A 12,302-nucleotide genomic window follows, 5' to 3' on the forward strand; every position below is an offset into this window, starting at 1 on the left:
AAATCACCTTTTATGATGCGAAGTGCTGGGGGAGTCCATTGTCATCTCCAGCTACTGTTGTCCTTCCCCGCCATGGAACCTACCCTTCGCAACTGGTTCCCGGTGAAGTTTCCAGCTATTCCAATCGCCGATGCCGTGATAGACGGCCATCGTCTGACGCTGAAAATTATGTCTGCGCGGCTGGGTGCCGGGGAAAAACATTCGTCGGACCTCAAAATGCTGGCGGCGATTGTACACCGAGTGAATTGCCAGTGAAAAAGAGTTCGAGCTCGCGGAATTGGGGAAATGGTCGGTTTTGAAAAATTCTTTCATTTTACGTATTGTTCACATACTGTATTCTTCTCTGAAATGGGATGTGCCGAGCCTTAATACACACTCTTTTGTACTAATAAGTTGAAATTTTTGTCTGCCTCTGTGGATTGATTGTTATCAATATGAATAGATTTATATACACGTAAACATTTAAACTGATTGATGAGCAAGCAACTCCATCAAGTTTATACAGAAATTGTTGAATTTTCACTCGTTTACAGAACATGACGCGGTAATTGAGGATACGAGCAAAGGTCACAGTCACCAAGTATACATTTTGATACGTAACGCACAAGATATTCATATTCGCGTGCAGTATATACGAAAAGCTACGGCTAAGGAATCAGGATCATTTAATCATTATTTCGAAGCCAACTCAATTATGAATCCGAAGTGAGTCCACACTATGAGCAAGAATTTTCATAATAATAAAGGGGCCACGTTAACACATCGTAATAGAACAAAACAAAAGATGGGATACCAGGTACACTAACTTGTACTCACCATGAAATGAAAATGTTATTTTTTGCCCACTAATATAAAGGATTGCCCGTAAAATAAAAACACTTATCATTATTACAACGATTCCCCGATAACAAAAGACAATAGGCTCATAAGTTCATACGCACACCATGACAACGCATTAATAATTATGTACGATATTGCAACTGTAACAACTTAATCTTGGGTCTATGTATCATAAGAAATTTCATGGGACTTAATATCTATGAAAATGTGACTGATGGAATCAGAAAAGAAAGGTAAGTAAAATAAACAAATACGGAAAATTGCTGTGTTATCACAATGATTTCCGCACAGATAGGTGAGCGTAAAAACCAAAAATTAAGCAGTCTCAAATGAGAAGGGATAGAGTCGATTTGTATTACAGTCAGTATCACCATAAAAGTACGCATGAGAAAAGCCAAAACAAGGATGAGATTGTTACCAGACTGAAATAAAAGCGGAGGGGATGCGAGAACTGATTCACCGATGCGTCATGTTTATATTGCCATTGATAACATCTCGGAATAGGTTAGCGGAGAGGTATAATTTTGACAGAGAGAATACATGCGTGTGACCTCGTCCGCTCAGCGACCAAAGGTAATTGTTCTCTTCTGAAGCCTTTGTCTTCGCGGGAGAATACATGCACGCGATTCACCGGTACGCTGCTCCGTAGTCGCATCAACCTCCTCGCTAATTTGGCAAGTCTGCATATAACGGACTTCCAGAGAGCCAATTAAGAGACTTTGCTATGCAAAATAAGCCACTAAAGTCGCCTAATTGACTCGAAGGAAGTCGATAACCGACTCAGAAAATAGGGCTTTGAAGTTAATTCCGCCAATAACGCTGAAATCACAGATCGATGAGTTTCAAGCATTAGCCCCAACCGCCGGAGAGGGAACATGGCCGCGCATTTAAATGGTTTTTCAAAAGTCGCCATTCGCGTCGCTGACGGACAGAGTGATCCGAATTACACGGGGAAATAGGATATAATTAGGCATGCTAACCGAAATTTAAATTCATGATTATGTGGTCTATCAAAGTTATAAAAGCTCAATGCCTTTATTTCAAATCTCCCAATTCTCTCTCTCAATTTCTCTCAATTCTTCGCCATTACAAGCATTACGATGCAAAATATTGAAAAAAAAAATTGGAATGCATTTCACTCATCACAGCGCCGTGGACATTTTTGAAAACTTATTAAAATGCGGTGGCAACAGAAATCAGTCTTCTACGGGATGAAATTGTGCCTCCTCTGTGCAGTCCCATTGCTACCAACATAGCCCAAAAACAGATTGAAAACGCGGAAAATCGCGGGCACAAAAACTTTTTTCACTCCCTAAAGCCGAAGGAAACGAGTTAGGCATGCGTTTACCCTGGATATTCTGTGGATCAGCATGGCTTACTCACCGTCCTTGTTCATGGCCGCCTCGAAGCACTTCTTGAGTCGGCACGCCCTGCACTGGTTGCGGTGTGTCTTGTCGATGGGGCAGCGGCCCTTGAGGTCCCCGGCCGCCTTGCACGTGTACACGCGACTACGGTGGATGCTCCTCTTGAAGAAGCCCGAGCAACCTGCAAAAATACACGTCAATCACGAATAAACAGATGGATTTGCCAAAGGCTATCGAAGATGAAAGTGAACCGAAAGAAGAGTGGGACAGAAAATGAGAAGAGATGCATTTTATGAATCAAACAGCATCAACGACTAGAAAAGAGGTACATATAAACTTCTGACGAATATTTCTCGGGTTCTCAGCCAGGTTAATGCTTTTATATAAGTCTGTGTATAAGTTTATGTAAGTGATTGTGTTACTTTATGGAAATTGGAATTCCATAAATTAACACAGCCTTAAGGATGGGAGACTAGCCGTCTCCCGAAACGTCGGCTTATATAAAAGCGTTAACCTGGCTGAGAACCCCAGGAATATTCGTCAGATGTATTCGTCACCAGGAAAAATTTAAATCGTTTATATATAAACTTCATGAAATGTAGAAGATGGCCAAGCATACACCGAAAATAGAATTCTTAACCAAAAAGATCAACAGTGGCAGCGGCTTTGAAGAGTTTCTTTTCAAGCCATACGGTAAATGCAGCGCCACTATAGAGGTCCTTGATACACAAATAGTCCCATATATATTTCAAAAAAAGTTCCATAATAGACATCTGCTGGTGAAAACTGGACGCAAGGGACACATACATGAGGACAGAAACTACAACTTACTAATATGCACAAATGGAAACTCTAATCCTCTTATTCTCCTCGGCGTCTTGACAAACACGCAAGCGATTCCGCACCGCAACGCCACGCATAATAAGGCATCTGCTCCTTCATCCTGTGTACTGTTTGTACGAATGAGAATCAACACTCGTCCCACGCGTCCCCAGAAATTCAACGTCCGCATCACTCTCAAGCAGGCACCCACCCACGATGACCGTGCTCCACCGATTTCTACGTCAACATAGGCTGCAATGCGTCCATTGAAGCCCAAATCCCAACAACAGCCCGAGAACATGAACATGCAAACATTGACCGATGTGGAAGCACGCAGCACCCCAAATGAAAGTCGTACTGGAGTGGTAATCTACATCTACATAATACCCTGCGAGCCACCTCTAGGGTGTTTGGCAGCGGGGGATCAACCAACAGCATGCTATTGGACTCCCAAATGTACATCACACGGTCCAAAAGCGTCACACATACTAACAAATTATACTACCTCATGCTGTACCATCATTTGTAATTCGAAGAGCAACAGCGATGCTATATATCGGCAGCATATATACTATTGGAGGTCATCCGTTACATTAGGCCTGATTACACAATGCATTAGTAAAATACGTGTAAGTTATATCTATTTGCATGAACAATTTTTTTGGACCGAAACAGAACATTTACGAATGCCTGAGCCAAATTAGAACACGTTCTATTTTCTGTAAATGCATTCGCAGAAATTGGGTGGTTACACTGTGCATCTTCCTGTTCATTCACGCGTTCATGAATTTAGACATTTAAGCATAAGGGATAGGATGTAAACAGAATGAATTGGCGAGGCATGAGGTCATCTACGATGTGCTGATAGTAAAAACGAAATTTTCACTGCTAAAGATTATTAGAAGGACAAAAAAAAAATCCGTTGATGTAAACGATGTATTGCAACACTGTTATGACGAAGAGACAGATATTAGCATCTCGAACATATGACCACACTTGAAACAGTTAAAACACAAGCTCCACTTTTCTTGGGTTGAAACGATGAATCCGGAAATTTTCTCTGCGTGATCATCCTATAACAGGGATGATTTTTAACGATTTAGAAAATGTCACCACTTCTCAGTTAAATGTTACCATGCACATAGGAAAGAGGGCAGCAGGGCACCAGAAAACTAAGGGAGTGACCCAGGATTAGGCAGACCAGGAAGAGCATTGAGACAGAGTCATAGGTATAATATATGCACCTACTGATGAACGTAATATCAGCTCTTTAAATCGAACATTTCTTTATTAATAGCTCAAAATGGCGTAATACCTTTATTAATCACACAATTTCTGAAGAATTTCAAAGCAATAACTGCTACATTGGTATTGCAACATGTTAAATATGGAGGTTTAAACGTGATGATTTCCATTAAAAACAAACCCATGATAATTATCGATAAAAAGGTATTTAAGAATAATATGTTTAAAAAATTATCCGACGGCATGCGTGCACACGTTGATTCCTAAATCCGTAATTACCCAATGACATCAGTGCTAAAATTCAAGGAATACTACAATTCGTTTACTATAGAATTAAATTCTATTTACCGGGTGAGGGTACTAAACAAAATATATTCATGATTGACCACCAGGCGAATCAAACCCAGCAGGCAGGCACTAATGTTGAATAGCAATTAGCCCTGGCGAGGACGAACGAGTGCAAATCAGTTAATGGAACAATTGGAGCGAACCATGGCGTGTTTGGGCGCCGATCGTAGCAAAATAGTTGTCGCGGCAGCGGGGACCAACTGAAATTGGATTCCGTGACCCCGAGGTTCTATTCGCAACGAGAAAGGGAGGGGGGGCGCAAATCTCATATTGTGCGGAATTAACTAGCCAATAGCGTCAACTTGGCCCTAAGCAAGAGCGCCCTCCATCGACCATGAGCACACACGGGAATGCCACCATGTTAGGCAACACGATTCCGTAACCTATGCTCGAAACTACTACAATCATGGGAATGGGGGCAAGACAAATTAATGATCACTCCAATTTTCCAACTAATGATAAACGGAATATGCCTCGTTTCCGCACTTATTAAGAAGTATTATACTTGTAATTGGAATCACGTACGTCCACACTATTACAAGTATTATCGATCATATCTATGCAATCATTATTAAAGTCTGGGCTTCACAGGACCTAATCTGCAAATTAAAAGGTTTATTGATTGACAAAAGATTTGGCATGTGGCAATTCCGCATAGCAACGAAGTGATGATTACACATAACCCACGAATTAATTACTCTAACAATTCAGAATTTATTGAAATCGATAATAATAATAATAAGGCTTCATTTCGTGGAGGCAACTCACATTCATTTTAAAATTTAAAAAAAATCTATGTAACTCTACATAAATTATAAAAATGAATTTAAATAAAACATAAATTATTATAACAGATAAAAAAAATTACAAGGTGAATTTGTATTATTCAAAATTGTCATTCATCTCTGGATTCGCATTCCCATGCGGCAAAATTTTCTCGAACACACCATTAGCAGGAATTGTGAATGCTGACCTCAATGGACGCAAAGTCGTGAAGGAGTCATCGATTCTGAGCGATTTTTTCTGTCCCAAGGCTACTCATCGATTGCTTCACTCCGATAGGACTATCAGATCTCAGATGACCGCGCCCACGGCCAACACAGCCCCATCTAGCACAAGAATCTTCGAGTCATAGGAGAATTGACGTTCGATACATTGCCCCAAAAGTAATGACCCAAATTAAAAAATATTCCATTAATAAGCATTTACTCTGCGGGGCATGAGACGTTGAAGTGGAGACTTCTTATGAAGTTTTTTGAAAAAACTTCAAGCATAAAAATGTCGTGCAAATGTAATTGTAATCACGTATGCCTACAATGAACATAAGCTTCGTCAAACCTTAAATTGAAGTATAACGATAGCTTATCACCATTGGGAGATTATCCTCTAATGACACGACAGGGGTACTTTTCGAGTGGAATTTAATGTTAACTTATTGAATTCCATCATTCCATCTGGTATAAAGAGCCAGGGGCCACAGGTCGCAAAAATACAAAGCCATTCCGTACTTCCGGTTGGAATAAATTCGATCTTCCAAAGGTAACTGACTACTAAAGATAATGACCCTTATAAGTTCTGATGTCGCAACGCTATCCCAATGGCACCATGACGACGATGAATTGTAGAAGTAGGCAATACCGCTCGCCACATCTTTTTTTCGATACATAAACCTTTAAACTTGCCGATTAAGTCTTGTAAATCCCGAAATTAAAATATGTACCTAGATGTGATAGATAATACTTTATTATGTGGTATAACTAGTTAAATTCTATTTATCATTAGTTGGTAGTGGTCAGCTCTTAGGACGGGCGGATATTGCTTGTTAGAGCCTATTTATAAATAGGCCACTGGGAAAACACCCAGTGCAACTAGGAATCTAAAAAATATATTGTTTTAAATTGACTCACCGTCGCAACTGTAGATTCCGTAGTGCTTTCCGGAACTTCTGTCGCCGCAAACTTTGCACGGGATGTCGAGAAGGCGATCTCCTGTGGACCATGGAAAAGATTGGATGCAGAAAAAATAATTAAAGCACAAAGCGAATCATAGGTTAGGAATCATATTCTAAAGTGGTATGTGAAACCAAAATAAAGTCCCATAACGCCGAGCTCTGCTCAGGGGAAAACGTCAGAAAGCGGATCAAACGAGAAATAATAATCCTTCTCCCTCGGCTTTTTAGACCGATATTGGCACGATTTACCATGAAATACTTAAAACAGGAAGTAATATTAGTGTTTAATAATATGGCGGTAAATAAGTGACAATAACAATAGTGGATAAAATGAAAATAATTTACAATAAAAATATAATAGTTGCTTAGTAACTATTTTTTGCATACCAAATGAATAATGTATGGGAACATCCTGTCGGCCAATAATCTCATTCGAAGAAGGCCAACATTTACCACAGCCATTTACCAAATAAAAGGTATAAAAAACTGTTAGTGATGAGTTTACGTTATAGAATCATGACGTGACTGATACTAAACTGTAGCATATTCCACTCTGCTAATGGAATGTTTTGATAAATCGTATAATAATTAAGCATTCTCTCGCAACGAAACGCAGCATGTGAGGAATATTTCCTCAATTATATTACCTCTTAAATATTGAATACAATTATCCAAGTCAATAACATTTTAAAACGGGACCTCAATAGTCAAAAAGCGGTGGTACCTATTCTAAAGCTGTCTCTGCAGCGCACCGGTCACCACAAGGAATATTCATCTCTTAAATTATTTGGATATCTATGTATCTTCTTCCTCTATATTAGGACAACACCACTGGTACTTTCCACAATAATTTATTATCAACTTCGCCTAGGCATTCGATACAATATACCATCATAATGGTGGGAAAGCAAAGTAGTGTAAATTAATGAGCTTCGGTTTTACTACCAAGGATACAAAGGTACGCCCAGAATCTAAGTAAAATCTATTTTTTTAAATAATACTGAACTTCACGATAGTGATCACAAATTCCACAATATATACTGAGAAAATTACTGAGAAAGGCGTAGCATTCATGCTTAAAAGAACCATTTAACTAAGGGAGTCCCGTAGTCAAGAGGCGAGCGCGTCCCAACTCCTAGCCTCCAGTGAGAGATGAAGGGGATCTCTCGTTTGGGTTTCCGCGTCTATGCACGGCCCACTCTTGGCCGCGCCGCACCCAGAAGTACAGGGTGCGGAGAGAAGAGAGGGAAAGAGAGATGGAAAAGCGAGGCTTTGAGACCGGAGAGTAGGAGGAGAAGGGGGTGGGTGGGGGTGGGGCAGGGGAGCATTAATCCCCAACCCCCCCTCGTGCCCCCTGGGCCCATCTCCATGGAAACTACCATTCCGCCTCCGAAACGGGACTTTTCGCTCTACACAAAGAACACGACGCGCACACTACCGGGCGAACTTCACATGGCCCACATCCCCCGACTCCACCACGCACATACACTCCATCCCCCCCCCTCCCACCCCCCCTCCTTGGGTAGAGCGTCCACTTGGCAACCAATCAATAGCCGAGGCTCTCGGCCCGTCAACCAATTAGCTCGCGCCACTTCCGTAGTCTTTCGAGGGAGGGGGGGAATGCGAGGACACGCCCCTCCTCCCTCACTCTCCCCTCCTTCCCTTCTCTTGACCGCCCGAGGGCGGCGGTGAGGTGTCGGGGGGTGAGGCGGGGGTGGTGATGTGGAGAGATGCGAACACGGAACGGCAGAGGCTACAGGCGGATTACCTCCCGCAGAACATGTGTCCGATATGCTCCAGGGCAGACTAGCCTTTCGCTCGCTTGTCACCCATCCCACCGCTCCCTACCCACAATCCCCCGCGCGCGCGCCCCCGGGCGACCTCGCACTCCATACATGACCTTTGGTGACATGGCGAGGTAGTCGAGCGCGCACTCAGCTGCCGTCGAGGCCGCGGGCCGGCCGTGCACACACATTTCGCGCTTTGCCCCCCGGGACGGCGCGGGGTGGGGCGGAGTGTGAGTCGCGCTTTGACATGACTGACCCTTTGGGGGGAGGGGGAAGAGGGGCCGACCGTGCACGGAGGGGTGGGGGGAGACGAAGCGGGTGACCTAGGTCACGCCAAGAGTGACGGTGCGCGACCGTTCCGCGCGCCAACGATATTCATTTGTCATCTCCGAGCGGGTAATCCTATCAATTCCGAGAGGGCTTAGCAAACGTAATTATCGTCTACGAATAATAACAGCCAAATATTTACTTCAAATGGTAACGGCTTTAGAATGTGGACAGTGCCTACGAAGTATAATAATGGACCAGGATAAATTCCAAGTGAGTAATTACTATGATCGATGACTACTGTACTTCTAGTGTTGAACATATGAAATGCTATATTAATCTAGGAATAATAGCAGTAAAAACATAATATCCACCGATGACGGTTCTTCTTAATTGAGCATTGACATAACATTAGGATACAATTCACCTTATTATGAAGATTTAACGCTAAAAATAGAGAATAGTTAGTTTGAAAATGACAATTTTTGTGGTTTTTAATGTGACAGTAATGTGAACATGAGAGAAAACTTACTTCATATCCATTTGGATATTCATTCCGTATATATTAATTAGTACATAAAGGCACAATAAAAATGTCATCAATTCTCTTCTCTTTATTTCTGCAAATCAACTAACCCGACAACAAATTATTCCAGAATATTATCAATAGCTGAAAATAAGCACGAAGAAAACCAAGATCTTAGTATGCAGCAGAAGAGAAGAAGTCAAGACCAACATTAAAATAGGGAGGCAAAAACTGACAGAAGTGGATGAATTCTGTTATTTGGGAAGCAAGATAACTAGTGACGGGAGAAGCAAGAAAGAAATTATCAGCAGAATAGCCCAGGCGAAGAGAGCATTCCACCAAAAGAGACCTGCTTACAGCGGGAAACTTAAATATGGATGTAAAGAAACAATTTATAAGAACCTACATCTGGAGTATGCTCCTATACGGAAGTGAGGCATGGACAATGACCGCAGCGGAGAAAGCAAGGATAGAGGCCTTTGAAATGTGGTGCTACAGAAGAATGATGAAAATCAAATGGATCGACCGAGTTAGTAACGAGGAAGTCCTAAGAAGAGTAGGAGAGAAGAGAAGCCTCATGAAAACTTTAATAAGAAGACGGAACAACCTTATAGGCCACATCTTGAGACATGATGGCCTGATGAAGACAATCGTCAAAAGACAGGTGGAAGGCAAGAATGGAAAAGGAAGACCCCGAACAAAATATATGGAACAAGTAAAGAGAGATGTGAAAGAGAAGAAATACGTAGGTGTGAAAAGATTAGCTGATAGGAGAACTGAGTGGAGAGCTGCGTCAAACCAATCCTAGGATTGTTGACCAGTGATGATGATGATGATGAAAGCAATAGCAAGGTTAACTTTCCAAATTTAAACGGAAAGCATGAGATTTTCTTGGTTTTCATTGATGTCATACTACCATGTAAGAAGGGTTCTTTTAAGTATTAACCTAACCAGCTTACGAAGGATATCTATGCGAAGGTGCTATTTAATCAAGCAGAAATGACAGCCAAGTATTAAAAGTAGAAATTCATTATGCGGGAAGTAGATAATGGCAGTTTCAGCAATATCTCTCTCGTATTGGTAGTTCCACGCCCAGATTGCGGTATTACGTCTCCTACAATGTACGCAACTTGGTAGACACAAAAGCATCAGTTGGTGGCCAACTCACAGGCGCAGGCTATATTATTTGGCATTATAGCGACCTCCAGGGAGACGAAAGCTGCCTCATTGGGATAAATATGAATGCGCGAAATTAACACGTTGCTCCTAATTATACAAATATTGACGTGCTAATTATCTGCTCACATCTCTATTCTAAATGTCCTCATTTGAATTCTCCCTCATTCACAGCCGCGGAAAAAGTATTTGTATTACAACCTTAATCCTAATTATCGCAAAAGTTTAGGGAAAAATACGTAATACGAAGAAAAAAACATCTATGATTCATTAATTAGAGTAATGTCAAATATGTACCTTCTAAAAGATCTTCTTTGAAGTGTGCGCAATATATTTATAACGGCGCCTAAATTACCGACAAATAATCTGATCACGATTAATATATTCCAGATTATCCAGAAAATGGTCGACACGTGTCGCTACATGCAAGTAACGGGGTATTTAAAACCCTTGATGTAGTTCTAACCACCTAAATTTTATTAAAATAAAAAATAATCACTAATTAATAAGTAATTCGAATTCAAAATTTTATCCAGTAATAGCGTGGAATGGTAACATGCCAAGAAAAAGGCTATTTTGAACTTTAAAGTTTTAAAATTCATTTATATCATTCCTAAGTGTCGATATGTTGCGATTACCGACTTATTATGGTGATTACCGACTTATTCCCCATCTGATGATCCTGTCTTGTAAAAAAGTCCTCGCTACTATTTATCTGACCCATGCTTATTTTTTCTAGCAATGTCTTCCATAATCCAGGTCTTCTTGGATGCTGCATGTTGGTGATTGATTACCCCCTGCAACACCCTACTTATAGGTGGCTCACAGGGTATCATGTAGATGTAGAAGGCAACTCTATTCTCAGTTCTCTCAATACTTTCTATCGCAAATATTAGTATTTTACGATTCAAACACTTTAAATAGTAATCCGCAACATAAAATTAATTATTATAAAAATATACTTGCATGCTACAGAAACAATTCCAATTGGCCAAATGAGAATCGCATTCGGGGATCGTCATCTGTTCTGAAAGGATTTTGGAGTTGGCGTAGATGAGTCCTTTGATATGTGCCGCTAATGAGGAAAGCGAATGGATGTCTCCGGGAAGTGACTGACCAGCAGACTGCCCATTGGGCCCGCACATCTCGAGTCGGGTCCAGCTAGAGAGGACCCCCACCGCTAGTTAGGACAGCCAGGAGGGCAATTAGTATATCCGCCACAGAACGACCTTGAGACACTATTTTTCTTCGAAATGGCGCGTTAAAGGCAACCATTGAGCTCACGAAAGTAAGAGATAAGGGTAAGCTCTATGGAGGCAACACGCAAAGCGTTGAAAGTTGCTGTGGGCTCTGAAAAAGGTAAAGGGATCTTAAAATTTATTCCTTCCCTTCTCCTTAACAAAAGAGTGTGATTTTCACCCACTCGATCGGTCTGTCTCCCCACATATATAAATTAGTAAATAATATTCAATATGATTAAAAGTAAGTCACATACGGGTGTATGCCGCGTGTCGTGATGGAGATAGCCTCGACGTTTCGCGACCGACTGCTGGTCACTTTTTCAAGGGAATGATGTTAGGATTGGGTTTTTGCTGCCTTTTTATATTTCAGGTGGGAGGGGTGGGCAGAGGGTGTGGGGAGTTAGGACTGGAGGGGGAAGATAACGAAATGTTGCGGATGACTAGGTTCCAAGTATTGCTGATTCTTAATCCGGTATCTCTATTGTACACACTCCCCACACCCTCCGCCCACCCCTCCCACCTGAAATATAAAAAGGCAGCAAAAACCCAATCCTAACATCATTCCCTTGAAAAAGTGACCAGCAGTCGGTCGCGAAACGTCGGGGCTATCTCCATCACGACACGCGGCATACACCCGTATGTGACTTACTTTTAATCATCATGAGCCGCGGAAGCTTCAATCAAGAAATATTCAATATCTCCAGTTAAAATATTTTGCTACCGTAAAACATCTCA

At 41.5% G+C, this 12,302-nt stretch overlaps 1 protein-coding gene across 1 annotated transcript in view; it reads right to left on the reverse strand.

The window, feature by feature from the left end:
• Positions 1-8,545, reverse strand: part of LOC124161314 (protein dissatisfaction) — a 79,769-nt gene extending 71,224 nt beyond the window's left edge. Inside the window, exons 1-3 of the mRNA XM_046537625.1 lie at positions 8,419-8,545; positions 6,527-6,607; positions 2,224-2,385 (exon numbers count right to left, since the gene is read on the reverse strand). Of these exons, the coding sequence (XP_046393581.1) occupies positions 2,224-2,385; positions 6,527-6,607; positions 8,419-8,545 (370 nt within the window). The remainder of the gene's footprint in view (positions 1-2,223; positions 2,386-6,526; positions 6,608-8,418) is intronic.
• Positions 8,546-12,302: the final 3,757 nt, after the last annotated feature.

The sequence above is a fragment of the Ischnura elegans genome, chromosome 6, assembly GCF_921293095.1.
Source record: "Ischnura elegans chromosome 6, ioIscEleg1.1, whole genome shotgun sequence".
Taxonomy (NCBI): Eukaryota; Metazoa; Arthropoda; class Insecta; order Odonata; family Coenagrionidae; genus Ischnura; species Ischnura elegans.